The sequence below is a fragment of the Prosopis cineraria genome, unplaced genomic scaffold (genome assembly GCF_029017545.1).
Source record: "Prosopis cineraria cultivar Desert tree isolate PC_DT_omini unplaced genomic scaffold, ASM2901754v1 PC179, whole genome shotgun sequence".
In the NCBI taxonomy this organism is placed as follows: domain Eukaryota; kingdom Viridiplantae; phylum Streptophyta; class Magnoliopsida; order Fabales; family Fabaceae; genus Prosopis; species Prosopis cineraria.
Window position 1 is genome coordinate 16,238 of NW_026555506.1, and position 27,538 is coordinate 43,775.

The 27,538-nt window shown below is 33.5% G+C and overlaps 4 protein-coding genes across 10 annotated transcripts; all 4 read right to left on the reverse strand.

The window, feature by feature from the left end:
* Positions 1 to 412: 412 nt before the first annotated feature.
* On the reverse strand, positions 413 to 4,413 carry LOC129295733 (transmembrane 9 superfamily member 7). The gene is made up of 7 exons (XM_054934280.1): positions 4,209 to 4,413; positions 3,321 to 3,485; positions 3,088 to 3,197; positions 2,787 to 2,895; positions 2,595 to 2,707; positions 1,997 to 2,147; positions 413 to 1,903 (listed from the first exon to the last, which is right to left on the reverse strand). Exons 1-7 carry the CDS (start codon positions 4,317 to 4,319, stop codon positions 746 to 748), a joined length of 1,917 nt encoding a protein of 638 aa, XP_054790255.1. The 5' UTR covers positions 4,320 to 4,413; the 3' UTR covers positions 413 to 745.
* A 1,307-nt stretch (positions 4,414 to 5,720) lies between these two features.
* Positions 5,721 to 11,154, reverse strand: LOC129295740 (uncharacterized). Of its 7 annotated transcripts, none has more exons than XM_054934294.1 (10): positions 11,027 to 11,154; positions 8,414 to 9,398; positions 7,617 to 7,701; positions 7,398 to 7,493; positions 7,104 to 7,256; positions 6,897 to 7,004; positions 6,665 to 6,784; positions 6,290 to 6,415; positions 6,111 to 6,194; positions 5,721 to 6,012 (listed from the first exon to the last, which is right to left on the reverse strand). In XM_054934294.1, exons 2-10 carry the CDS (start codon positions 9,376 to 9,378, stop codon positions 5,887 to 5,889), a joined length of 1,863 nt encoding a protein of 620 aa, XP_054790269.1. In that variant the 5' UTR covers positions 9,379 to 9,398; positions 11,027 to 11,154; the 3' UTR covers positions 5,721 to 5,886. The 7 variants fall into 7 exon arrangements, with proteins under 7 accessions (XP_054790269.1, XP_054790266.1, XP_054790267.1 ...); XM_054934291.1 differs by having other exon boundaries at positions 10,855 to 11,092; XM_054934292.1 differs by having other exon boundaries at positions 10,796 to 11,092.
* Positions 11,155 to 12,431: 1,277 nt separating this feature from the next.
* LOC129295738 (WD-40 repeat-containing protein MSI4-like) lies at positions 12,432 to 20,275 on the reverse strand. The gene is made up of 15 exons (XM_054934287.1): positions 19,923 to 20,275; positions 19,166 to 19,229; positions 18,689 to 18,775; positions 18,432 to 18,494; positions 17,834 to 17,899; positions 17,596 to 17,670; positions 17,288 to 17,363; positions 16,167 to 16,365; positions 15,712 to 15,793; positions 15,082 to 15,155; positions 14,201 to 14,315; positions 13,962 to 14,036; positions 13,761 to 13,843; positions 13,066 to 13,165; positions 12,432 to 12,879 (listed from the first exon to the last, which is right to left on the reverse strand). Exons 1-15 carry the CDS (start codon positions 20,051 to 20,053, stop codon positions 12,781 to 12,783), a joined length of 1,389 nt encoding a protein of 462 aa, XP_054790262.1. The 5' UTR covers positions 20,054 to 20,275; the 3' UTR covers positions 12,432 to 12,780.
* A 5,270-nt stretch (positions 20,276 to 25,545) lies between these two features.
* Positions 25,546 to 26,983, reverse strand: LOC129295737 (secreted RxLR effector protein 161-like). Its single transcript, XM_054934285.1, has 2 exons — positions 26,854 to 26,983; positions 25,546 to 26,042 (listed from the first exon to the last, which is right to left on the reverse strand). The coding sequence occupies exons 1-2, from the start codon at positions 26,981 to 26,983 to the stop codon at positions 25,546 to 25,548; spliced, it is 627 nt and encodes a 208-aa protein (XP_054790260.1).
* Positions 26,984 to 27,538: the final 555 nt, after the last annotated feature.

The following is a 27,538-nucleotide window of genomic DNA, read 5'->3' on the forward strand; positions in this document are numbered from 1 at the left end:
AAAAAGAAGTGACATTTTTTTTTAAAAAGTTTATTTAGCCTTTAATACAACATATCTCAAATTTTTAGCCAAATACTATTTATTATTTTAAAAAAATGTCCACATCCAACTAATTTTTTCGGATGCCGTAATTGACATCGAGATTCACAAGCAAAAATTAGGGAAAATTGCTACAACGTTTTTCCTTGAGACTGAAATTATACTGGAAGACCAAAAGACCAGGATACAAGCAAAACAATTTTAATTCTTTGAAAATGTTATAATAATGATTAACGCAATCAATACTCTTAACTAATTCTAATGACTTTTTTCAATTTATACGATTCAATTAAAAATATCCAATCGAGATTGGAGAGGGCACTTCCTATAGATGAATGGCATCTTGGCATGACAAGACAGGTCAAAACAAGCATTTAGCAGTGACATGGAACCAAAGATCATGTATACTTTTCCTCTCATTTTGCATTTTTTCGCAGAGTCAGGTAAACATAAAACGCATGGATACTGTCATTACATTGTTACAGACATATAAAAGATATGCAGACATCTCAATACTTCAGAATGGTACAAAGATATGTGAAATGTGTAACAAATTAGCGGAGTGCAGATTCTTCAACCCTAACTGTCTAACATCACCAAAAAGGGGTTCTCAAGAGAGGGCAAGAAAATCTGTTCCCAGTCCTCACTCATGGAGCTTCTCAGATTTTCATTTTCATCTTGCGGTTGTCCATTATTTGCATCTAAATCAGTCAATCTTCACTGATGAGTAGATCTTGCGAACAAACCAGAAACAAGCATAGAAGCCAATAGTCCCCGTCAAGACAAAGAAGGCATATGAAACAATTATCATATACCCAAAGTAAAGGATGCCTGAGACCAGCTTGGTAATCTCCAGTTTGGTAAAGAAGTAAAAAATGGAGTAGAGGAAAAGGTAGAGAGCAGAGGACCCAGAAGTGAGGTAAGATCTCCACCACCAATTGTAGTCTTCACTGCACAGTTGGAAGTAGCAGAGCACGATGGTAATCTCAGCACAAGTGAGCAGCAGGATAACAAACACTATGAAAAGGAAGCCAAAAATGTAATAGAACTGGTTCAACCATATTGATGTCAGAATGAAGAAAAGCTCAATAAACACAGCACCAAATGGTAGAATTCCTCCAATAAGAATAGAGAAGGCGGGTTTCATATACCATGCTAGCTCAGGTACTTGCCTAGGAATTTTATTGGTCTTCACGGGGTCTTCAAGAGCTGGTTTTTTAAAACCCAAGTAACTACCCACAAAGACCAAGGGCACTGATATTCCAAACCATAAGCAGACAAGAGCAAACATTGTTCCAAAAGGCACGGCTCCAGAGGATTGCTCTCCCCAAATTAAAGCATTCAGCACGAAGAAGACTGCAAAAAGAATGCCTGGAAACATGAATGCAGTTTTTAAGGTATTCCGCTTCCACTCTGTGCCCTTGAACATTTTGTACAAACGTGCTGAGGAGTAGCCAGCAAACAAACCCATAAAAACCCACAATAGAACCATGGCAGTCATGAGACCTCCTCGGTTAGAAGGAGACAAGAATCCTAGCAATGCAAATATCATAGTCACAAGTGTCATTCCGAATATCTGAACACCAGTGCCAACATAAACACACAGCAAATTTGAATTGACTGGTGGCCTGAACACATCTCCATGGAGAAGTTTCCATCCTGTTTCTTCCTGGGCCTCATCTTGGGTATCTAGCTGGTTATAATTGGCAATATCTCGGTAAAGTGTCCTCATCATGATCATTGCCACCATTCCAGAAAGGAAAAGAACAATCATCAGAGAGTTAATAATGGAGAACCAGTGGATCTGATCATCATTCATTAGAAGGTATGTGTCCCATCGCGATGCCCATTTGATTTCACTTTCCTAACAAAAATGCCAACAAACATTGCTTACAATATCAGATCAAAGACTGAGGTCGAAGAGGATAAGAGTGACCAAGAACTTGATCAATGATACCTTGAAGGAAACATCATATGTAAATACAATTTCCTTGTTGGCATCAACTTCTTGTGGAACAGTGCTGCCTTGCATCAAATTCTTGGTGTCTTTATTGCATGTAGCAACCTGTGGATTCTTCTCATCCCACTCCTTGTATTCATGATTAATGCTGATTACAATTAAAGGGCTCGTATGAGGAAGAGAGAAAACATGTCTAGTAATTATTTGACATTCATCAAGGCAGCAGCCAAAGACAACATCAATTTAAGGAAGATCTAACTGGACCTAAGGAAACATGCTTGAGAGCACTGTTAAACAAGAACACAATGCATAAAATTATGACACTCAACAGTAATGAGGATGGGAGTATGCAAAAAACCCATTTTTAAGATGTCTATGACAATATCTTATCTTTACACAAAATCAGCATCTCTTGGAAAGTAAGATTATTAGACTTATGCCATTTAATTGTGCTTTCTCTGAAACAACTTTCCTACTCACAAAATGAGGGTGAGATGCTTCAACAATCTTTATCATTATAATTATAAACAATAGTTCAACCATTTTATGCCAGGACAATGAATACAAAACTACCCTAGAGGGTAAAGAACAGCACCTGTTTGGTGTAACCTCAAACCCAACAATACGAGCAGAATCACTGTCTTGATCCTTGTGGTACATGACTCTGAAACTCAAGTGGTTATTGATGAAATATTTCTCCTCCTTGCTCTGTTGTAAAATTAACTCTGTAAGATTTTTAATTAAAGTACGAGATATTTGTACAACATGAATTCATTACATGTCATACCCCTTGATAGTTTCCTTTGAACCCTACACGAAAACCATGTTCATATGTTGTCGATTGACTTCCATCCCTCCTTTGTCTACGAACAGCAACGGGAAGATTATCCAAAATCCTGCATGTCCCTTTAAAGTGGATCAACCAAACCATGAAAATAGACAGCACAGTCCACATTGCCTCATAAAGTAACTTTGCATCATCCAGGGACTAAACAGCAGGAACATCTAGACAACCATGCAACTGGCAAGGATAATTCAAGATCTTAACAAGAAAGAAAAAGAAGAGCTTCCATTCATTCACCACTTACATGTGTACACGATATTCATCATCAATTTTTTCTTTAAAATTTTTTGCAGATTCAGCATCCAACTTTACACGACAAGCTACAGTACAAGACTGCTCCTTTCTCATTTCAAACTGGGGAAAAAAAGAATTCATACTTCAGTTTTACATCACCAAAGAAGAAGCAATAGTAACTAAAACTCAAGGCTTCATTGTCCCTGTAAAATTTTAAAAGGACTAGGTAATATAGATGCCCACCGTATATATTGAATTCTCAATTCGATCACCTCGAAGAACTTCACCCAAATTTTCTGCACTGTTTAAAATCTTGCGGGGTTTGCAATACTTTAAGTAGTAGTAGTCATATGGAAGCTGAGTTTTTGTAGATGATAATTTGTTCACTTTGACTGACAAGGTTTCACCCTGGTCCGATCGTGCAAACAAAAAATTAGTATTCTCTAGTAGATAAAGTATAACTACAAATCAAATGAAAAAAAAAATCGAAATAAATTGTTCAATATTTGCAAATGACAAAAATTTTTTCTTTAAGAACAAGGCACAATTAAACGGTCAGCTGAAGCCATACTAAATGCTATTCAGGTCACAACCCCATAACAATCTGCCCATTGAACTAAACTCCAGTGTTCTGTTTCAAATGCATCATATTAAAAAATAAGCCGGCGGCAGCATTTGTAACAAATGACATAGAACCACAAAAGGTAAACCCATGCTGAAAAAGTTAACCAGATTTCAAACCTGAGGAAAGATGTCACGCAATTCCACTTTTCTTAGCATGTTCACAAACAGATTCTAGAACAATATCCTTCGGGAAAAAAACTCCGTTTTCTTTTCTTTCAAATCATATCAGAACAACCAAATCATCCCCGATAACCATGAATTCGAGAAACCCAAGAATGGTAGTACAAACGGAGAATACAAAACGAAAGAAATTCACTTCCCCCATTTCACAATGAGAATGATAACCGCCAGGAGCATGTCTTAGATCAGACCTAAAACCCTAGATCCAACCATCTGAAGACGGTTTACAAATAACCCACAAGTAAAAAGACTACAACGTGGATGAAGAAACAGAAAGTGAAGCATGAATCAAGAGGTGGAAGAGAGAAAGAGAGGATTAGAGCATACACTTTGGAAATCGCGAGGAGCGACGCCGGGAAGGTAGAAGGAGTGGACGGAGGAGATGAGAAGGAGAGCGAGGAAGACGGAGGTGCTCGTGCGGACGGAGATCGCAGCCATGATCTTCTGGGTTGTAGGGTGAATGGATGAACGAGACAGTCAGTCACGAAGCATAAAGAAGGAGCAAGTCATGTGTTGCTTATAAAACACGAACACTAAAATTACAAAAATTTTATCAAGTTCAGGCCCCAAAGAATATATATATATATATATATATATATAATAAATCACAAATAGTTATTTTGGAAATTATATGACATAATTATACATTTTGCGTTGCAGAGTTTCACTAATATTATCTATAATTATTTATTTGATATTCTAATGTGTTCATCTCTATTAATTTCATTTTATGTTTTTCTCTCATTTTTTATGCATATGTAATTTTTACATATCAATTTAATTTCAATTTTATCTATATATGATTTTTTATGTTGTTAAAATATAGAATACATTTAAATGTTCATTTGTTCAAATTTAAATTTGTAACACCAACCAATTAATTAGAAAACATGCTAATGATTTTGAAAAAAAAATCATTAGGAAAAAATAAGGGCTTAACTCTTCTTTTATTTTAAAAAAAGTTTAAACACATGAAAATACTAATGATGTTACACTGTTACAGTGTAAAACCTTACTAGCAGACTACAAAACAACTGCATCAAGTATTAACCTCGAAAATTATTGGAATTTTTTTTTTTCATTTACTTTTTAATTTTATTATTATTTTTTGTGTGAAATTTGGTATCCCAAATCTTTAACCCAAACTAATCTGGTTGGTAATTGAGGATACCCCTTTGCAAATCATACTTTGTACCAAGAATTTAATCACTGCTGATTTTTTTTTTCCCATTTATTTAGATGCTGCGTCATACTTGATCATGGGGACAAGTTCTTAATTTTCCTTGTCAAATTTGGGTATACATGAGTTCTCAGCATTAGGCGCAAGCCCATCAGGGCAGATTAAGACCATGTATGTTTGCATAATAAATTAACAAAATGGCATAATGAACTGCATTTTTCCAACCAATGACATCCGCTTCTTCTTCACGATCTTTTCCCCCAAAAAAGGGCTTTTAAACCAAGATTCAGAATTACCAAATGAGAGTTACAGTTTCACTGGAGAATATAAGCCAGACGACGACTGAGTATTGAACGTTAAAGTCCACATTTACAGAGTCTTACTCTTTCTTACTTGTAAATGGGAACTCGTGTGTTCTGTAATTCATATTTAATTTCAGATGAACATTTAAGAAATAATAACGTAACACTAACGAGCATTTGCATCAATTAAGAGTAGGACTTGTGTCGCACTGCTAACAGCTTATAAACCATACGTTCCCCATAAACCTCAGTTACCAATTCCTTTCAGATCAAGCTTGCCCGACACTTTTCCTATCGATTTCTATCTCGCACTAAAACATCGAGAGAGAGAGAGAGAGAGAGAGAGAGAGAGAGAGAGACTTTTACAATAATTTAAATAAACAAACCAGATAGCCTCCACGGTCACAGCCACAATTTGCCCATAAGTGGGGGACGGACAGGGGATAAATATGAGTAGAGGAACAAATACAGAAACATTCATGACCGATGAACATTATTCCAAACAAAATCCAAACCCGCATCATCATTTGAGGAGAGTTTTCACTATTGATTTGACATTGAGTTTCTTGAGGTCGGTGTAGGACTGTCCGCAGCCAACAAACATCACTGGAGCTCCTGATATGTAAACCATTGAAAGTGCAGCTCCCACCTGCCAAATGGATCCAAATAACATTTACCATCATCATCAACATCAATATACCCGGAAAAACCCTTCATTCATCCGCTTGCAGTTTCAAGAGTCAATACCTTGTCATCAATGGTGTCAAACTTAGTGAGCAAAATCCCATCAATTAATCTGGGATTAGCAGCTGTTGAGAGGTCAGCTAATTTCTGCAGCAAAATAGCTCCGGTTCCATAACTTTAATATAGGAAAAACAAGCACAATGAGAATGAAGTTGGACAACATGAAAGTACACAGACTTAACCTGATTGAACTTTGAAAGCTGATCAACTGCGTCATTTCCAACCAAAGCTTCTCCAACAAATAAGACCAAGTCTGGATTGTTCAAGTATATAAGCTTTGACAATGCTCTCATCAGTGGTTCGTTATCCTGAAAACCAATAATGACATAGCAGCTTTATGATAAAACATATTCCAAATGGAAAGCCAGAGTTGTTCAAAGGTCAAACAATCCCATACATAAATGATCCTCCACATTGCAGGAATTAATATAACTGAAGCAGATAAATTGAGTCTTGAGACCATGCAAAATGGTAACAAGTTAACTTGCATTTGTACACATATAACTTAATATGCAATAATGCAATATAATTCATGGAGCTCAACTAGAACAGTGTACCTGCATGCGACCAGCAGTATCAACAAGAACCACATCTGAGCCATTGCGAGAAGCTTCCTGAATCGCTTCTTTAGCCACAATGGCAGGATCTTTCTCATAGCCCTTCTCAAATATAGGGATCTAAAAAGTGGAAACAATCAGGGTATGCTTTCTGTAACTTCATGTGACATGGTCTATTAATACATGTGCAGCAGAATTCTACTAATCTTTAAGGAGTTTAATCAATATAAACCTGAAGTCTACGTGCATGAGTCCGCAGCTGCTCAACAGCACCAGATCGAAATGTGTCACAAGCAGCCATCACAACACTAATGTTATGCTGCAGAAGCCAGTAAGCAACCTGCACAACGATACAGAAAATAGACCATTTCAATCTAGTCAGAAACCATATCCCACATAAGAAAAATAAAAAAGAAATAAAAACACATCAAGTCTTCACCTTGGCTAGATTAGTGGATTTTCCTACTCCATTAACACCAACAAATACAACAACATATGGTTTCCTTTGCTCCTTGGCAGCATGCACATCCCTTAGTATGTCAATAGAGCACTTAGGAGTCAAAATTCGAACAAGTGCTTCTTCCATTGCAGCCTACATTGAATTTTTAGAAATATGCTATCAGTATGCTGACCTAAGGAAAAACAAGAGAAACAACAAAAAGGCATGCACAAATAAAAGGAGGCCTTTAGTGCAGATAGAAAAAAAAACAAAAAAAAAAAGACCGAAACAAACATGCACTGTTGAAGATATCCTTGTAAAGGAAGCTAGCTTTTTGCCTTCAAGACTTGCTGCCACTGATTCACATAGTTTCTCAGCTATCTCCTCAGCCTACGAGGGCATATCCACATATTGCAAGCAATATTAGCTGAGTGGCAAAATTCAAAGGAATGGATAAATAACAAGTTATGTAAACAAGAAAAAGAATTAAAATTGATTAATATGAACACATACCACATTCTTGGTCATGAGCCTATCCTTCAGAGCTTTCAAAGCTGGTTCCAGGTCTGACTTCTCCAAGTTAGCCTTTCCCGCAATACTGAGCACAAAAATGTGCATGAATAGTAATATTAATCACGTCAGTATGTCTTAAAACAGAAGTATAGAAAAATATAAAATCAAATAGAAAAATTTATAAACTGATCTATGTGCATAGTTATTTGCATATAAACCACCAGGAAATTTTCATCTGAATAAATTGGCCCCTTGATTATTAAAAAAAAAAAGTAGATTATAGGCCCATGTTTTGCGTGAAATTTGAGACGAGCTGCATTGTTTATGACTTATGAATATTGTAACTCACTGCAGAATTTATATTATAAATAGATAGATATAGATGACACACAAATAATCATGCTAGTATGAGCAATTTCAAGTCTGAGGATAATTATCACTCCAACTCATCTCTCATTTCTTTCTCATATCTGCTCCAACTAAACCCATTTTGTAAGTTTCATGTGAAATCTACAAACATCTAATAACATTACAATTTGCACAAGCATAACAAAATACCAATATTTCAATTTTAGTGATTTGAAGCATAAGAACATCAATTCCATACTATAAATATGAATATAAAATATAAAAATCACTAACAATGCAATTCATTCCTTAAATCCTATGCAATACATGAGGGCCACCTAGTTTATGACAAATTTGATGATATGGGAGTAAAGCAATATAAATTAAACATCAAGGGCATTCAAACAACTTGACAGAAATCGAATAACCCAAAAGGCCAGCAATTTTACCTCTGGAACATGGATGAAAACCAACCCTTCTTTTTAGCATCAGGTTTGCTGTTCATCTCCACGTCACCATCTTCTTCCTCACTTTCACTACTAAGAATCTCTTCTTTGTCCATCATACTTTCACCTTGATCAGCAGCCACAACATCTATGTTACTTTCCCCATTCTCACCCACATGATCAGTGAAGTCCAGTTTTGTTTCAGGAGGTGATTCGTCCCACACTCTATTTTTCTTCGTCATTTTTTTCTTTGGCTCTACCTTTGAGGCTTTGGTAACAGTATCTGTCTTCTTTCCTCCTTTCACCCTAAGCTTCTGAAGCCTATTTACATCAAAAGCTCCCAGATTAGAGCATGCATTCTCCTTACCATTAGTACTGCTATCCAAGTTAGATTCTTTACTAGCAACAATATGGTCATTGGAGTTCTCATTCTCCATCTTATGGCCTTTGTTATTATCACCATCTCCATTATCACTTTTCAAAGCACCTTCACTCTTTTTGTTATTTCCTCCTTCAGGCCCATTCTTCCGTCCCTGACCTTGCTTCTTGCTGTTAAGTAAAGCCCTGCCAATGTGATTTGATTTCTTCAAATCCTCAGCCCGAGCCTCAGCTTCCATTTTTAACTGTCTGAAAGTTTCATCAAAATCATGATACTCTGTCCTTTTTGAATCATAAATCCCTGAAAACCCATGCTTCACCATAGCTAGAAGATCTTCCACATACAACAGATGAAGGATCCTTTGATAAACAGCCACAAACACGAGCCCAAGCTCATTATGGAAGGTCCATTTGAGGGTATAAGCTGCACCTGGAGCATCATAATTATATGATGCAGCACCAGATCGTTCCTCCAAAAGACAAGATCGGATCAAGGTATCAATTGGTGATCCTTTAAGAGCATTCCCAAGCTCTTTATAAGTCCAGAGGATCAATCCTCCTCTTGTAAATATGAGTAACTGCTCTAACATCTTCAATTACCTTCAAATACCTTGAAAAAAATTCCAGAAATTCACACATTACAAAACCCTAGAAACTACAAAAACCATAACATGAATTTCATTGAAACAAAACAAGAATACTCAAACAAAAATCAACATTTTAAAACTCAGCCCCCCACCCAAAAAATCCCGCACTAATTCTTTGATCTGGCCAAATCACAAGACAGAATTAGATTCAATCACAAAACAACAAGAAGCCTTATCCCACTTGATAGAGTCAACTACATAAATTACATGATGCCATTGTGTTCTATCAAAGAATTAGGAAGGGATTCAATCACAGAAAAGTAACACACACACATATTGCAAGGATGGGTTGGTTAGGAAGGGAAATAAGATAGAAGAATTTGATTTTGAGACGCATTGTTTTGTACAGATAACAAGGAAGATGCACATAATCAAAAAGGAAAGGTGCCCACTATTTCTTGGAGCCAAAAAGAAACCCCAGAAGGAAAATAAAATGGAAATATAAAATCTAATTGCCCGAAACAAAAGACTCCTTGGAGGAATTAGAATGGAATGAGAACGAGAATAGGAAAAGTAATGGAAATGAATTTCAAAAGCACACTTGGTATGCAAGAAAAAAATAAAGACTATGATAGACCCCTAAAAAAAAAAATAAAGTTAAGTAATTGTTAAAAATCTAAATCTCTCCCCCCCCCCCTTCTCTCTCGTGCATCCTCCTCCTTCTTCAACCTCCATGAACACCACCCATGTCAACTTCAACTGCTGCTACCACTGTAACCTCCAGCTATCTCTCCCCCTCCCTCCCTCCCTTCTTCTTATCCCTTCTTCCTTCGTCCGATCCAACTATCGACTTGTACCAAAACTAATAGGTAACCAACTTTCGTGATACAAATTTATATTTATATAAAGCAAAATGAGATAACAATACCATTTTCGGTATTCAATTCTATCAAAAACCCAACAATTCTATCATACCAAAGCTGGATTATGCTCAAATTATCTTGACTACAGTTCGGTAGCTCGCCAATTTCTATACATATATATAGCAATGGAACTTAATAGAGCCTAACCAAATTGGATAATGTCAATTTCAAACAGATGATAATCCACATAATCATAAACATGATAAAAGCCCTAAATCGATCAAATGTATAAAACAAACCCTTGCTATGCATCAAATCATATTCATAATAAAACATCATATGGCTATATTCACGATAAAACAGAAAACTCAATAATCAAAGGACTGAAACAAAAAGATCAGAGAATACAAGAAAAATATGAAGTCCAGGTCTCATGAGTTATGAAATAACAGGAAACAGAGTCAGGGTTTTATCATCGTCAATTTCACACACATTCTGTCGCTTAGCACACCAAACTAGAAAGATATGCCGTCCAGGTAGTTCTAGATGAAGATTACGGATGGATTAATGGGCTTGACTACAGATTAGTGGGCTAGACTAAAGTCCAGTTGATAACCACGCCGGAGTTCGAGAAACGCTCGTCCTCAGTCACGCCGTCGCAAAAACAGAATAAGATTCAATCACCAAAAAAGTAGGAGGACGGGTCGGTAAAGAAATGAAAGGAAAGAGACAATTTTGATGTCGAGATGGGTTGTTTGATACAGAGTAAGGAAGATCAATTGAGGTACCTGCGTTTTGTTGGAGTTAAGACAGAGACAAAGAAAACGGAAAAATAAAATCCAACTGAGGAAGAAGAAATATCAACTATTAAGGGAATGGTGTTTTTGGGAGCTAGCGCCGTTTGCCATCAACGCAAATCACCAATGGGAATGCTGGCTGAGCTGAATATCACTCCCTTGAATTTAAAATAAGATTATGCATCTCTATATTAATAAAATTAAATGGTAATTTATAAACTTATTTTTTAAAATAAAAATATAAATTTTTAAAAAATATTATTCATTTACTGTAATTTTAAATTTATAATTATTTTAATTATCTTCCCACTTTAAAGGATAATGTTAAAAAAATATTATTAATGAGATTTTATTCTGATCAAATTATATTATATTTTGGGATAATAAAATTTTGCTAATGTTATCTTATAATATGGAACAAAGGAGGTATAAAATATTTTTAATCTAATAAAAAATTAGTTAATTATCTTTAAAATTACTAACTCTTTACATGTTTATCTTTATTTAATTAATAAAATGTCTCAATTAAAAAATCTCATTAATTACCTCCCTCCCTTAACTAAGGGTATTTTTTTGAAAAAATCTCATTAATTATATTTTAAAAATTTCAAAATGCCCCTTTTTTTTAATATTTTACCCTAAAAAAGATGCTTTATATTTTTTAATGGGAGAGAAAATATACAATAGCTGGTTTGAGAAGTTATATATACATATATATATTTATTTTATTATTCTGAGAAGTTAAATTGAGTAGCTTTTGAAATAATCATACCATAGATGGAAAAGAATATCATAAAATTACAGATATACATAAAAATATTATAAAATTTTTAAATGCTAAATAATAAATTATTTTTTATAAATAAGGATCAATGAAAACATCAAAAAATTTAAAAGTTACTAACTAATCATCATTTTTATTATTATATTTATAACCAAATATAAAATAATTTTAAGTTTTTATAACATACCTAGAATATAAATAGTTTTTTTTATAAAATATATAAACTAAGTAAAATTTGTTCAAATTTTTTTTATCTTAAATAAACAAATGATGCATAAAGAGGGGAAGAAAAGCAGAAATGAAAGTCTGCTTGAAAAAAGAGGGGTTATTTTTTAGTCTAAGTCTCCGTTAAAAAATTTAAATATAAAAAAATCATAAGAATATAAAATCCAAATACCTCGACCCCGTTACAATCAAGTAGTTAACATCCTTGAATCACAGTTGAAAGAGTTCAATTGAGGGCATATAAATCCATCACAACACATATTGGTAGTTGATGCATCAGTGAACTATCATGTCTACCCATTGGCGCAGAGAGAGATGTGGGTGCTCGTGCAATATTTGATACGGCCACTGGAGCACTTGATTAGAGGATACCCTTCCCTTGCATGGTTGGCCAAAAAAATATCGCCTCGCACAGGGCAGATTAATATCATAATATATCAGCTTTGTGATGATTAACAAGATAGCAGAATAAACTGCATTATTCCAGCTAATAACAACCGCCTTTTCTTCACAAAAGGGGCAAAAAGGGAAAAAAGATTTAGACCAAGATTCAATACTATTACCGAATGAGATGTTCACAAATCATAATTTGCTAAGAGTACGGAAGCCAGAAACAATTTGAGGAATTGACGAGGTTCCCCACCCAAAAAAAAAAACCAATCCTTTGCAAAACGAACATGGTGTGACAGCCTCCAGTGAATTTTCCTAAAACTGCATTAGAGAATTTCCAGACATGTCATGGGTTGTTACATCCCATAATATGGGATCTGTACTTATCCAGCTCAGCCAACACCTCCTCTTCCGGTCTATAAATCAGATCAATCATCCTCCATATCTGCATCACAATATCAACTGCATTAATATATTTCAAAATATATCGTCCATTTGTAACGAAAATAAAAAAAGGAAGCAAAAAATTCAGCAATTCATATTGAGTTAGCATAAGAGTATAATAAATTCGACTAATTCAAGCTGACTTATAATGCAACCAATCACCACCAGGGGGAAAAAAATCGCCTACCTGAAGGGTACCACCACCACCAGTACTTCCACAATCATCAGAGACACTAACAATTGTCCATGGGTCAGAAGCATTCCAGTTGAAGTCCACAACCTTGTCCCTGAACGAATAAGTAAATATTAACTGAGTGCGCATTTGATTTATTAGCCAGCGAAAGAATATTATAAAAGCCGAAGATACCATTGCTGGAAGCCTGCAATACTAGTCGTATATCAAAATATTACTAGTGGCTCAACAATTCAACATGTACAGAAAAGCATGTCAAATCATTTTTTTCATTTCTTTGATAATTCAGTTTTATATGTATGTGCATGCACGTGTATATGTGCGCGTTAATTTTTCTTGCCTATCAAGATTGAAACTAAAGTAGATTTTTGCTGCAATGTTCATCTCTCTGTCATTTATTTGGCCACACCTTAAGATATCACTATTCAATTATGCCAAAGTGGAAGTTAGCTAGGTGGGACTGAAAATATCGTATATTGTTATGACTTTTATCTCTTTCACAGACGCACATGTGAAATCTCTTCCGATCATTGGTAAACTAAAATGTCAAACTCAAACCTGTTACAACAAAGGAGTTCCAACCCAACTGGAATACTGGATAAGGAATAAAGAGAAAATTTGCAATTATATAGTCTTCTTAAATTACCCAAATAACATTTAGAATATACCAACGCATATATATTTCATACCTGTGTCCAGCATGTCGAAAGAATAAACCAGGAGGGGAGTTGGGTACTTTTGGACCACCAGCAGAATCTGGCTTTTTACCAACCTAGGCAAAAAAAGATCAGTGCTACATCAGAAAAAGAAGACTAAAAACATGATGGACAGCAACGCAGTGAAGGACAAAATGAAGCAACCCTATGAGTTCAAATTTGAAACATTCAGACCTTCTCATGATCCCATATGTTTACAATGCCATCTTCAGCAGCACTTCCAAATACAGACGACTTGTCAGGACACCACTGAAACAGATGAATAATTGTAGAGTAACAATTACAACCAAAATTCCCAAAACTGAAATGAATTTGAATAGACCAGGAAAAAAGGGGAAAAAAAATAAAAAAAATCAACATGCATTTGAAAGCAGCAAGTTAATTGAAATCAATAAGGCACTGTCAATAGTCACCTGCACACACAGGACAGCTGCATCATGTCCCTCAAATTTATAAACTAGAGACCCATCTCCACCACCGTTGCTAAATTTCCGACGATCAAACATATGAACTGTATTATCAGCCGAACTGAAGCCAAAGAACCAAAAATTAGACAGAGAATCCAATAGTCCTATGAAGTGCTTTGACATTTGAACAGGATAAGCAGTCTAACTACAAATTAAATCCATGAAGAACTAAGAGAGAATATAACTTTTAGTCCCTATACTTTTTAGTGTTTTTTGATATCAGTCCCTTTACTTTTATTTCATTGTTTCAAGTCCCTTAAGTTTCATCCCTCTGTAATATTAGTCCCTATATTTTTAAATGTAACCATAAGGACTAAACGGTGGGTAACTTGTGCATGAACTCTGTTATGTCTTATACTAATGACTTGTTAAAATTATGATGCGTTGTATAAAATGAGTAGAAGATGGGGAAAAAAGCGGGATATTAAATCAGAATCTTTAAGCATGCAATGAATGAAGTTTCAAAAGGAAGAAAACAAACAGCTAGGGTAACAGACAGAAAGATTAATAGTCACTTTACTTACACAATATCAAACTCATCACAATTTTACCAAAGTCACCAACAAAATTAAACAAAGTCATGTACATATCAATAAATTTAACTCTACCAGTGATGATAAGGACTAAAATTATAGACATATGAAACTTAACAGATTTGGAACAACAAAATAAAAGTATCAGGACTAATACCAAAATATGCTAAAGTATAGAGACCAATTGTTGCATTTTCCCAAGAATTAAAAAAGACAGCCCAAAAATAACATATAGGATCATAATTTTGAGTATGGAACTGTAAGATAAAACTATTCAATGGGAGGCAGGAATACCCAGTCAGAATAAAATTAATATCATGAGGATTCCAGTCAACACAATGAAGATCTGCATTGTGTGCCTTCTCTACCTGCTCAAAAGATAACCAAAAATAGGAAAAAAGACGTGATAAAAAATGAAGTATATTCAGATTTCAATTATTATTTTTCTTCAAGAGTTGAAAGGACAAATTACCCAATAATCAAGACAACAAAACTTGAGTTGATTGTGAATTTAAAACAACAAAAACTACAAAAAGCAACATGGCAAGTAAGTCATCTAATGACATCATGCTCTTTTTCTTACAAGGAATATTAAGACCGATAAGTTTCTTGCATCCGCACCACAAAGGAAGATATATTAAAAAAATCAGAAAGAAAAACTAAAGTATCAGTAAATATGAAGACAAAACTTCAATTTCAATTGAACCAGTAATTACCACAAAAATTTCTAAAGCCACCAAGTTCTAGACGCAGCCCACAAAAAATGAACAAATTAAATACAGTAAAACAGCTATATGATATAAAGATTAGATTTAAATTAGTACTTTCCACACCACCTTGACTTTTATTAGCTTGTGAGCATGTTGTGCTTCTAAACCTCTACTCATTAATAAAAAGATAATACTTAGAATAGGTGAAATATACTTTGAATGCTGGAGTAGATCCCAATCGTGCATCCCAGAGTATGAGGCAAGAATCATCACCAACACTACAGAACTCGTGCACACTTCAATTCATACAGAAAATTGTGGAAGAAATCAGAAAACAGCAAAATGGAAACATGATGATTAATCAACAACCACAAAAAAAAAATGACAATGAACTCAGCAAGGCTGATTCCTTAAAATCTGAATGACAACTGAATGGGAATTCAAAATTTTGAAATTAATTCTGATCTATTTGGAATTAAATTACTATTTTAAATCAATGGGGATTTTGAATAACATAATATCTAATATCACAAGTCAGCCATATTAAAACTCCATTGAGTAACCAAAATTACTAGCAGAAAGTGAGATGAAGTGCAAATGATACTGTGAATAACAATTTTTAGCTACACATAGTTGACACATACAACTGAATAAGGCAGGAGGAATTACCTTGATGGGCAAAACTGTACGTCTTCTACAGTGTCCTTGTGTCCCTTGTATATGCCCCGTGGTCCAATAGAAGGGCCATCTGTAGTTTTCTCACCATTCCCTCCAGCCTTAGTGCTCTGTTTAGCATTGGATGCTCCTTCAGCGGCTAAACTTGCAACATGATCATGAATACTCCATAAGATCACACACTTGTCCTTGCCTGTCACGCAAAGTTCTCACAAAGTAAACAAAATGCAACGTACAGTATACAAGATAGATTGTCCAGGAAGAGAAGAAAGTTATATTCATCAGCTATATAGAGATAATATTTTGTCTCAAAAGGGGCTTTATAAGGCCTTTAACGCCTTTTTCTTTTTGTAAGAAAACCTCTGACCCTCATTTCAACTATTACTAACAATGCATGCCAGTATATCACTAGATAAGTTAGAGTTGAAGATCTTTTCATAGGGAAAATGTGGCGCCTAGTTTTATTGCAAAGCCCCAAGGGGTTGGTTTACAAGGGTGCCTCAAAATTTCAAAAGATCAGATTCACAAGGGTGACTCAATAGGAATTCAACCACACAGAATATGCATTAAGGGAAATAAAAGCTGGGCGCACTAGGGTGCACCACCATTGGCTAATTGTCTCTCTTCTAATCCTTGATATAGGAAACCAATGCTGCATAAATACATGAACTATGGTCGCAAGGCCAATGCCAATGGCACTGAAGGGTACTATGATAATCTGCAACCTTTAAGCTCATTTTCTACCACAGACCCCAAAAAGATAATATCTTTATAAGATATTCCCTCCAACAATATAAGTTGCTTTCTAGAAGCACCCCTTGGTTCAAAATATAATAGGTTTGGATAAATTTTGTTTTCCCCCCTTTATACCCTTACGCTTTTTTATTCCTTATCTTTAAATGTATTTAAAAAATATGCACGTGTTACTAGGAAAACCCAATGGCATAAATGAAAAGATGTAGACATTTTTAAGAAAATAAGGTTTCAATAAATGTTTTTCATAAACCATGAATTAGTTAACAATGACAAATATTGTGGTCTAGAGGGAGAATTCATATAAAGATGAAGTTTAAAAATAGATTCTAAATATCATAAGCAATTAAAAAGGCTCCTACCTCCAGAAAGAACAAAGGGTTCAGTTGGGCACATTGCCAGAGCAAATTCAGCATTATCTTTATGCCCAGTCAATGTCTACAAAAAGGTGCAGCCAGGATTTCAACTTCCCAACATGAATTGAAATATACAAAAATCAACTTGATGAATTAAACATTCAATGTATCTGATAAATTGCAATATATACCATTCAGGAAACAAGAACCATTATTTACTTCCAAACATTTTACAGTTTTATAGCAATGAAAGCAATTAAATTAATTTACTTGTTTCTTGCCATTAAATTTTTACATTTCAAACAGAAACTAACCATATCTGGCTGGGAAGCAGCAACTCCCAGGACGGCATGGCGATTAGGTTGAGTTTCAACATTCCATATCAGTACCTGTTTTGCAAATGGAAGAGCTTAATTCCTCCATCAAATTTATACTAGCTCACTTTCAACAAAATAAAGGATAAGCTGCTAGATTTAAAAAAAGATAGATATACCCAATTCTTGATTATACTAATTTGAAAGGGAAAATGGAAGCTCATAAGTATATGCTTACCTCAGGACTATCTGTGTGGGTGGCCACTATCTTACTGTCTTGAGGGAGTTCCCTAATTCTGTTCACCTAAAAGAATATAATTGGCAAAAGGCAGTACAGGTTTAAGCAGTTACTCCTCACTACAGCCAAGAAAAAAAGGAAAGAAAGAACCAAGCCTTTATCATGCCCTTTGCAGTAAAATTTCTCTCTTCCCTGAACTCAATAAGTACGTATAACTTTCTCAGATTTAAATTTCTTATAATCAGGTCATTTGAAAGTTAATTATACTTATCAGATTATCAGAAACTTTATGATACATGGGATTTAGGAATATTAGGGGAATTAGGGATATAGGGGTAGTTCGGGTATTTAGTATATTCTACAACCTAGAGACCTATTTATATAGAATATACTAAATACCCGAACTACCCCTATATCCCTAATTCCCCAAATATTCCAAAATGTCATGTATCACTTCAAGTATTTATGAAAGCACAAAAAGGCATCAATAAAATTTTGCTCATAAAACCAGTGATGATCCACGTGACATTGAAATAGTGATGAAGAATAAGAAGCAGTCTAATATTGAATACGAAGGGCTTCTACAAGTAATGCATACCTCGCCTGGGTGTATAATAGTTTTGTACTTTTTCACAAATGGAGAACGTGATTCTTCATTAAACTGAAAGATCAGGAAAACACAAAGTAACCTGCAACAGCTTGGATGCTAACTTCATCACGCTAATAACACATTTCCAGGCCCACATAAGAGCCTAAGCTTTTAGCAATAGAATGGTCCCAGACAATCACAAAATTAAATAGTAAAGTAAATGCATGGAGAGGGAGAAATTTAAGGAAAAAATGAATTGATATTACCTCCGATATATGCTCAGCTGCTGCAACCCTAGGTTTTACAACCTCACAATTTGCTATCACAAGAGTATTTGGTACACTTCCATCAGTCTGAAAGTAAGAGAAATTGTAAGGGAAACCAAATTGGACAGATAAACATGAGATTTTATCAGAATAAAGGCGATGTGCAAAGGAACAAAAAATAACATACAAATATGAGAAATTGCCTGGTTTGGACAATAGGCAGCTTAAAACCATACTTTGAAATACACTATGCCAGATTTATAGGATAGTAAGTTTTAAATCTTAGCAGAGAACTGTTGTAGACAAACAACACAAACAGGGATGATGGTCACTGAACTTTTACACCAAACTTTCAAAAATAAGAGATGGTTTACAAAACAAGTAGATGGAAGCGTCTCACAACATTTTAAATGAAACTGTTGCCTTTTCCATCCAGGCTAAAACTCAGATAAATTGCTGCAAGAGAATATTATTCACCTGTTCAGAAAGATAGAGACGTTGACGGTTCTTGTATGTAGCCTGCTCTAGCTGTGGACCCCATCTGCCATAAGAATGTCATAGGGAATCACAAAATGAAAAAGAGGATCATCTCTCAGGCAGAGTGGAATTAAAACTACTAGAATATCCGGCATTTTTTAAGCCAGCACTTCAATCTATTATTATAAAGTAATGTTAAAAACTCAATAGTTCACAATCGTGTTCTCCCACACAGATTATATGGACATCACAAATAAATTTTCATTCAATATCTAATCAGAGTACTATTTCCCACTGGCAATCATAACAGTTTTTGATGTGATATCACTTCATAAAAAAACAAATGTCAAACTAAGAATTGTCTAAGGGTCAACAAAAACTAAACAAAGAAAAAGCTTTGACATTAAGCTTACCTTAATACCTTTTTTCAGGGTAAAGCCTGAATAATTAAAAAAACGAACTAATATAAAACTAGACACGTTATATAAAAACCGTAATTAACACCTCTGATTTTCCTTAACCCATTATCCACAGCACTCAACCACTACAAAAGATGGCAAAATAAAGCATTAAAGTTACATGTTACATTTCCTAAACCGGCGAATCATTCTAAAAACAGGTTGACCAGCCCAAAATCGTGTTTCATTTATCTCCCAAGTCATTATTTCCCAGCATACAATAAAACCGACATTATTAAAAAAATAAAATAAATGACGGTGGATGAGAAGAAGAAGAAGTTTGAAAAGAGGATAAGCACCGGCAGGAAAGTGACGGCCAGACGAGGTTGTGGTTGGCGAGCCAGTCGTACAGGACAGGGACCAGAGACTTCCATTGAGTGTATCTTTCATCCACCGACGGAGGCGCAGAGCCCTTGCCGGATTCCTTCATTTCCCGCCGGGACTTGCTAGTGACGAGTGAGTGTGCCGACCGGATTATTTAAAAAGTTCAGACTTGAGAGAACTTTTTTTTTTTTTTCCCGTTTCTGTTTCCCGCCTGCTGGAAGTACGGGTTGGGAACTGCGAAGGTGGGCTTGTCCCTATCGCCTGGCCTCTTGATGTGCCATTTTTGTGACATTTTCTCCTGCCAGTGCCATTTTGGTACCCCAAAATGTGTTATGTTTTGGTACGCAGAGAAATCCCCTTTTTAAATTATGACAAACGGAGGGAGAAAGGTTAATTTGTACATTTCGTACCTAAAAAATGGGTAATATACTTAGTAATAAAAAAAACATAGAGAAAACAAAGAAAGGAGAATAATATATATATATATATATATAATGTAAAACAAGGGGGGCCACGGTTTAGGATTATTAGATGGGTGTGTATGTGCTCTCTTCATTCGAAAACGTCAAGTACTATTTCTAAGAGGTTTGATATTTAGAAATATAAAATATTTTTAATATTTTAAAATATAATTATTATATTTTTTAAAGTGCCTCAAATATATAAATTATCTTACATTTATTTTAAAGTAAAACAATAAGAGTAAATATAAAAGATTTGTGTTAATTTAAAAATAATTAATTATTTTATTAAAAGTGAAATTTGATTAAAAATCATTTGTATTTTTTAAGGAACAAAGTGAATGATAAAAGGAAAAAATATGAATGGAAAAATTGTGGGACCCACGCCCACTTATTTAAAATCCGTGAGAAGGCCATTCCTTTTTGCTATTCCTTTCATCCTCTCCAGCTAGCGGTGTCCAGACCGTGTGCAATAGAGAGAGCGGCGTCCGGACAAGATAAATTTTCTAAATAATTTTCTAAGCATTTTTTTCTGAATTTTTTGACAGTGGGAGAATTTGGAGTTTTCTACGAGTTTGAATTCGGAACAATTCTAACTTAATTTGAGTTTAAATATGTTTCTGAAGTTAGATTAAGTGTTTAATTAGTTTAGATTTGTCCAAATGCTTGATTTAGAAATTGTTAGGTTAGGGTTTATAATAAAGCATGCATTTTGACGTGGTTAATGACATTCTGACTATTTAAACCTTAATTTAATGATTGGAAAATGTTTATATAAGTTGGAACTAAGGTTTAACCGATTTAGAATTTTTAGTTTGAATTTAATTATAATTTTGAGCAAATTGGAGGGACCTAAAATTGAGAAAATTGAGGATTAAATAAGTTGATAATGGGTTTGGTTAGCCCCATTAGAATATAGATGAGTCACTTGAGCTAGTGGTATCTAATTTATGAAGTAATATTAGTTTTGGAATTTTTGAGTGGAATGGATAATTAGGAAAATTATGTTTATAGTAGAGAATTGATAATTTTGAGTTGTTTAAATTTTAGACTAGCTCCCTTAAATTCTTGAAGCAAGTAGGAGCATTGAATTGCCAAGTGTCCACAGATGCCTCTTTTAATTGACTCAATAGGTAGAGTAATTGAAAAGTTAAATTTCTTTATGTACATATTTTAAGTATTTTTTATTAGGGAATTGTGAAATGTATATTTATATATAAAAATGCTCTTTTGATGTTTTAGAAAATATGTAAAGTGAGCATGAATTAATAGTTGAGAGTTGTAAATAATTTGAATGCATATGTGATATTGCAAGTTACGAGAATGATTTGAACATGTTGAGAATTAAGTTTGTGAAAAAGTTGCATGTGTTAGTGAAATGAGCATGATTCACGGAAAGCATGATATTGTTAGCATGTGTAATCATATTATTACGCATGCATGTACTTGTGAACATAATGATATGACTATAAAAGTAAAATGAATGGGAGTTTACCTTGGATAGGAGGCTGTTGTATCGCAAGTCCATGTAACATGGACAATGTTTGGGTAGTTCTCAATGTTGCATAACTATAGCACTTACTTTGACATGAATTAGGTATAATTTTGGTTTAGCAGATGATACTCACTTTAAAAGTGTGTATGTATTGTTAGTATTATATATGATACTCAAATTCGATTATCAAAGGAATCTATTGTCCAAATTTAGAGAATAGTGACTTTTAACTAAGTTAACCCTTGGACATTGAAGAGCTTATACTAGTTTGATAACACATACTAGTTCCATTATGAATTATAGCCCACAAACTTGGTTAAAAGGAACAAGTAGGAGATGAGGGGGCCATAATAATCATGCATGCCTAATTATTATGATGATGTGAATTATATTTGTACATACTCGCTTTACACACTCTAAAATGCTTATGCTTGTATACGTGAGAGCCAAGAAGCTAAGATTCTATTGTTACTAAAATATTTATCTTATCCTATGATTTTACATTTTATAGGTGAAGGCTTGGTTAGTAGCAAAATGAAGGATCCGAAGGCTTAAAAGTAAATTGTATGTTATACAACCTAGTTTTATCTCTATGAAGTAGAATATAGTTATATTGCCAACTCAAAGGTAGATTATGCATTTATGATTCTAATTGAATTTGTATTTAAGAATTGATAATTGTTTAGCCATTTTGTGAACTAAGGTCATGAGGGCTTGTGTTAAGGCTAATTAAATTATTATGGCTAAATTATGCTTGAGATGTCATTGAAGATGCGAATGTCTAGCCAATTTTATTAATTCAAGCTTATGAACCTTACGTTGTGGCTAGAGATACCATGGTTGTTATATGTACGAGTTTGATTATTATTGTCCATGAATGGATTATGGATTGAAATGTTGTATGAATTTGCAAGATTGACATGCTCGAGTTAGGGAGTCAATTATGGTTATATGTTAAAATCATGTATGTTAGCTATTTTGTCCACATATTGTTGGGTAACTCTATTAACGGGTTGCCCTTTGCTTATGCTTATTTGACTACTTTAATCTTATATATTTTGAACTCAATGGCTTTAGAAATTATTTTTAATTAGGATTTCATTTTCAAAAATTTTTTAATTGTGTCCGTCTCTTTATAACCATGGTCAAGCTTTCCTATTATGTTAATAGCTCACTTGGGACATCAGCCTTAATTACTATAGTAGTGCAATTTAATTAGTAAGTTAATCGTGTATTTATTACACAATTGGATACTAAATATATGGCTACCTCTCCTGATGAGAATTTAAACCATAGTTTGTTATGTGGTGAGAAACCAGTCCCTTCAAATAGACTCAATCCTTGTTAGTGGATAATATGTTTTTTAATGTTGGTCCCCTTTTGCAAGAGTTTTTTAATTATGGTTTGGAAAATAGGTTTTTAAGAAAAGGAAAAATTCAATCATCAATTCCTATAATTTTATTGAATTTTAGTTTTAGTTCATATAGTTGTTTTTCAATGTTTTTTGTCCTTGTAGGTTAGGTATGACTAGATGACAATTGTTTTGCTGATTCCTATAATTTCGATGTTTTAAGTGTTTTTAATCATATAAGAACTGAAAACACCAAAAAAAATTTATATAGACTAAAAATAAAATTTGATAAAACTATAAGAATTAATTATTGTGTTTTTAGAAAATCTATCTTCCATGCTGCTTACGCATGTTTTTACAATTTTACTTGCATTCTTACCTTGTGCTCCTTTTGTCACAATTTATAAGATGTTTTTAAATAAAATTATGATACCAATAACATATATTAAATACACTCTGTAATCTTAATTTTTTTGAAATATAAATATAAATTTTTAAAAATATCATTCATTCAATATAATTTTATTTGTGAAGCATTAAATAAAGGGATAAAATATAACAAGGAGTGAAAGTCAGCATTTAAAAAAGTATAACTTATAAAACTTTATTTTTATCAAAATATTTAATATTTTGGGATGGGAGAGTGCTAAAAGGGACAAAACTTGGGCCTATACTCTCCACCTCCTTGTTAAAAATTATTAAATTTTCTATAAAACTTGCTAAAACTTATTTCACTCCCTTGTTTTGTCTTATTGTAGAGTTTGTTTTTTTAATCATGGTGGAAGCCTAAAAAAAAAATCCATCTTCCATGCTTGTTTTCTTGTCCATACTCTTATGTGAATTCTCAGTTCTCACCTTATTACTATGCAAAGAATAAAAATTTAACGTTTCTTTGATTTTATTCTCATTTTTTATTTTTAGCAACCATTTATAATAGATAGTGGTTAGTCATATCTAAAAGTAATTCATAATAATTAAATATAATATTTTAAAAAATAAAAGGGCAAAAATATCTTTAAGATGTATCCATTCTTGTTTTTTTAAACTAAAAACATTTTTTTTAAGATATTTAAATTTAAAGTACTTGCCTAAACATTTTTTTCATAAAACAATTTTTTAAAACATAAACCAAATAGGTTCTTAATTTATTTTTACTTATACACTTCTTATTCACCCAGACATTCACCTAGCTACAAATATGTTGTTATTTGGTACAGGTATAGTTGATGATGGAGTTAGCTCATTGGATTATGAAATTCAAACATGCATAGGATATTATCACCATTCATTCAAACTAATATAAAAAACTAATATAAACTCTCGTTGTATAAAATTATTATTATCAACGACAGCATTGCAAGTATTAAGAATATATTTAACATTTTTATTTAACACAATTGCGTATTTTAAGACTTGAAGTTGAGAGTCATAAAGATAAGCTTATTAAACTCGAGACCCTTTGACAGACATACCTAATATTTAAATGATTCAATAAAACGATGACAATGAAAGCAAGGTGAGAGGCCATTGATAAGCATGTGATTGGTGAGTTGAAGCAAAACACGTAGATACACATGGATATTGTAGAAGAAAATAATGGATCTATGCTTTGTGAATTATGAAATCAAAGTAATAAAAAGTTAAAATTTCTCTTAATTTTCAATTTAACGAACAACTTTTTCTCAATCTTATTTTTTCATCATCAAGCTCATCATCAATATTATAACTCTGTCTCCTCATGGCTCATGTTAAGGTGTGTTCACTCACACCACATTACATTTGCACCTTCCCACAAAAACTAACAAGTAATGGCTTACTTAGTAGCTAATTGATTATTTCTTATATTTAAAAAATTATTTTAGTGATTGAAAAAAGATCTCCCCATTCCTTTTTAAAAGTTCCATTCTAAAAAGTTTTAATGTTTCAAAATAAAAGATCTTAAAGGAAAGGAATGCTTTATTAAATAATACACTTTACTTAACCCAATGGGTTTAAGATCAACGCATTACTGATACAAAGGGTACACAAGCTATTTATAGCCAAGGATATACAATGAATGAGCTAACAACCTTATAAACTAACCCACATAAGCCTAATATCACAAAACTAATATCAATAGATATTATCCTAAAAATTAATATTTTTCTATTTCTCTACATTTCCCCTCAAGTTAAAACTAAAAATATTTACGGTTTCTAACTTGTTTAACATTCTCTCATAACCCGATTTACTTAAAACTTTAGTAAAAATATCCGCCTGTTAATTTGGAGAAGGCACATGATGTAAATTAATTAATCCTTCTTGAAGCTTTTCACAAACAAAATGGAAATCAATTTCAAATGCTTCGTCCATTCATGAAATACCAAACTCGAAGCAATTTGAATTACTGCTTTGCTGTCACAATGTACTAGAATAGGGAGAGGACTATCAACCTTCAGGTCCTTCAGCAAACCAATTAGCCATGTAATCTCTAAAACAGTACTTCCTAAGGCCTTGTATTCAACATCTGCGGAGGAATGTGAAATTGTTGTTTGTTTCTTTAACTTCCATACAACTGGCGTTCCTCCCATCTTAATGATATACCCTATAACAGATCTTCGAGTATCTGCATAAGCCCCCCAGTCAAAATCTAAATATCCTTCAAGCATTGTCCCTCCACTAGAAAGAAAGAAGATGCCATTATTAGAATCTTTCTTCAAGTATTTAATCACATTCATTGCTGCCTTCATATGCAATTTGCTAGGACTACTCATGTATTGACTTAATAACTGCATAGTGAAACTCAAATCTGGATCAGTCATAGTCAAATACAACATTTTACCAATTAATCTTCTATATCTAGTTGCATCAAGCAAAGAGGGTCTTTCTCCTCCTTCCTAGGTTCACTATACAACTTTAAACTTTAAGCCATATGAACATTTCTTGGTCCGGTAGCACTCAACCTAGTACTAGAAATTAGATCTAATGCATACTTCCTTTGGTTTAAGACAACTCCTTTCTCAGATTTAGCTATTTCTAGTCCTAGAAAATATTTTAGAGGACCTAGAACTTTCATTTTAAAATTACTATGAAGATAATTTTTTATTTCCTGAATAAAAGAATCAGGATTTTTGATAATAAGTAAATCATCCACATAGCTCAAAATTAAAACTAAATCATTACCCTTTGTTTAGAAAACAAGAAGTAGTCATGTTTGCTTTGTATGAAACCTCCTGCAACTAAAGACTTAGATAGTTTTAAATTCCACTGCCTTGAAGCTTGTTTTAGTCTATATAAAGACTTGATAAGTTTACAGACCATTTTTTCTCCATTTTTAGCAAAACCTTATGGGATTTTCATAAAGACTTCTTCAGTTAAGTCCTCTTGTAAAAATGCATTATCTACATTCATTTGACACATATTCCATTTATTTTTAATAGCCAAAGATAAAAAAGTCCTGACAGTGGTCATCTTAACTACAGGAGAAAAAGTATCAAAGTAATCAACTCCTTTAATTTGATTATATCGTTTTGCAATTAACCTAACCTTTAATTTATTTAAGGTGCCATCAGTATTATATTTCTTTTTAAAACCCTATCGACACCCTATGGCTTTCTTACCAGCAGGAAGATCAACTATTTCCCAAGTCTTGTTCCTCTCTAAGGCATCTATCCCATTCTTTATTGCCTCTACCCACTTACTGTCTGTGGCTGCCTCTTCAAAGGTGTTTGGTTCTATGATCTCATCCATGCATATTAAAAAATCTTTATAAGAAGATGATATATTAGTGTAACAAACACTGTGTTGAATAGGATATAGAATTTTCCTCTCATTTTAGCCTCAATACTATTTGAATGAGCTAAGTCTATGCAATTGTAATCTCTAAGCCAAGTTGGTTGTTTTCTATGCCTAACAGGACGCGATAGTGGTGACGTTTCAATATGAGACTCCAAATTTAAATTATTAGAAATCACAGATTTATTGAAACTATTAGTTTGTAAGCCATAATCATGTGAATCAGACTAAGTTTGCATATCATTATTGTTAACAGAATCAGGAGAGGAAGTATCTAAAACAATATCAGGAGTATTAGGAACATAATTAATAGCTTGATAATTATCAAATGGAGTATCAAAGAAAAAGGGATCCAAAGTTTTATTTAGAGATTTTTTCTTTTGGTTTGAATTCATCAGGGCCTCATCTTTGTAAAGGAATTTATTCTCAAGAAAAATAACTTTCCTACTAATTGATATCTTACCTTCCATAATATTATAAAGGAGGTACCCTTTTTTATTACTAGGATAT

Coding starts and splice junctions, on each gene's coding strand:
- LOC129295733 (XM_054934280.1), bottom strand. CDS start 4,319: ATGGCTGCGATCTCCGTCCGCACGAGCACCTCCGTCTTCCTCGCTCTC. Junction 2,896..3,087: donor GATGAATATCGTGTACACAT/GTAAGTGGTGAA, acceptor AGGGACATGCAG/GATTTTGGATAATCTTCCCG. Junction 1,904..1,996: donor CATATGATGTTTCCTTCAAG/GTATCATTGATC, acceptor CATTTTTGTTAG/GAAAGTGAAATCAAATGGGC.
- LOC129295740 (XM_054934294.1), bottom strand. CDS start 9,378: ATGTTAGAGCAGTTACTCATATTTACAAGAGGAGGATTGATCCTCTGG. Junction 7,494..7,616: donor GGCTCATGACCAAGAATGTG/GTATGTGTTCAT, acceptor ATGCCCTCGTAG/GCTGAGGAGATAGCTGAGAA. Junction 6,416..6,664: donor ATACTGCTGGTCGCATGCAG/GTACACTGTTCT, acceptor ATTGGTTTTCAG/GATAACGAACCACTGATGAG.
- LOC129295738 (XM_054934287.1), bottom strand. CDS start 20,053: ATGAAGGAATCCGGCAAGGGCTCTGCGCCTCCGTCGGTGGATGAAAGA. Junction 19,230..19,922: donor TGGCCGTCACTTTCCTGCCG/GTGCTTATCCTC, acceptor TTCTTATGGCAG/ATGGGGTCCACAGCTAGAGC. Junction 18,776..19,165: donor GTCTCTATCTTTCTGAACAG/GTGAATAATATT, acceptor TCTTACTTTCAG/ACTGATGGAAGTGTACCAAA.
- LOC129295737 (XM_054934285.1), bottom strand. CDS start 26,983: ATGGATGAGATCATAGAACCAAACACCTTTGAAGAGGCAGCCACAGAC. Junction 26,043..26,853: donor AATAGTTGATCTTCCTGCTG/GTAAGAAAGCCA, acceptor TGACTGATCCAG/ATTTGAGTTTCACTATGCAG.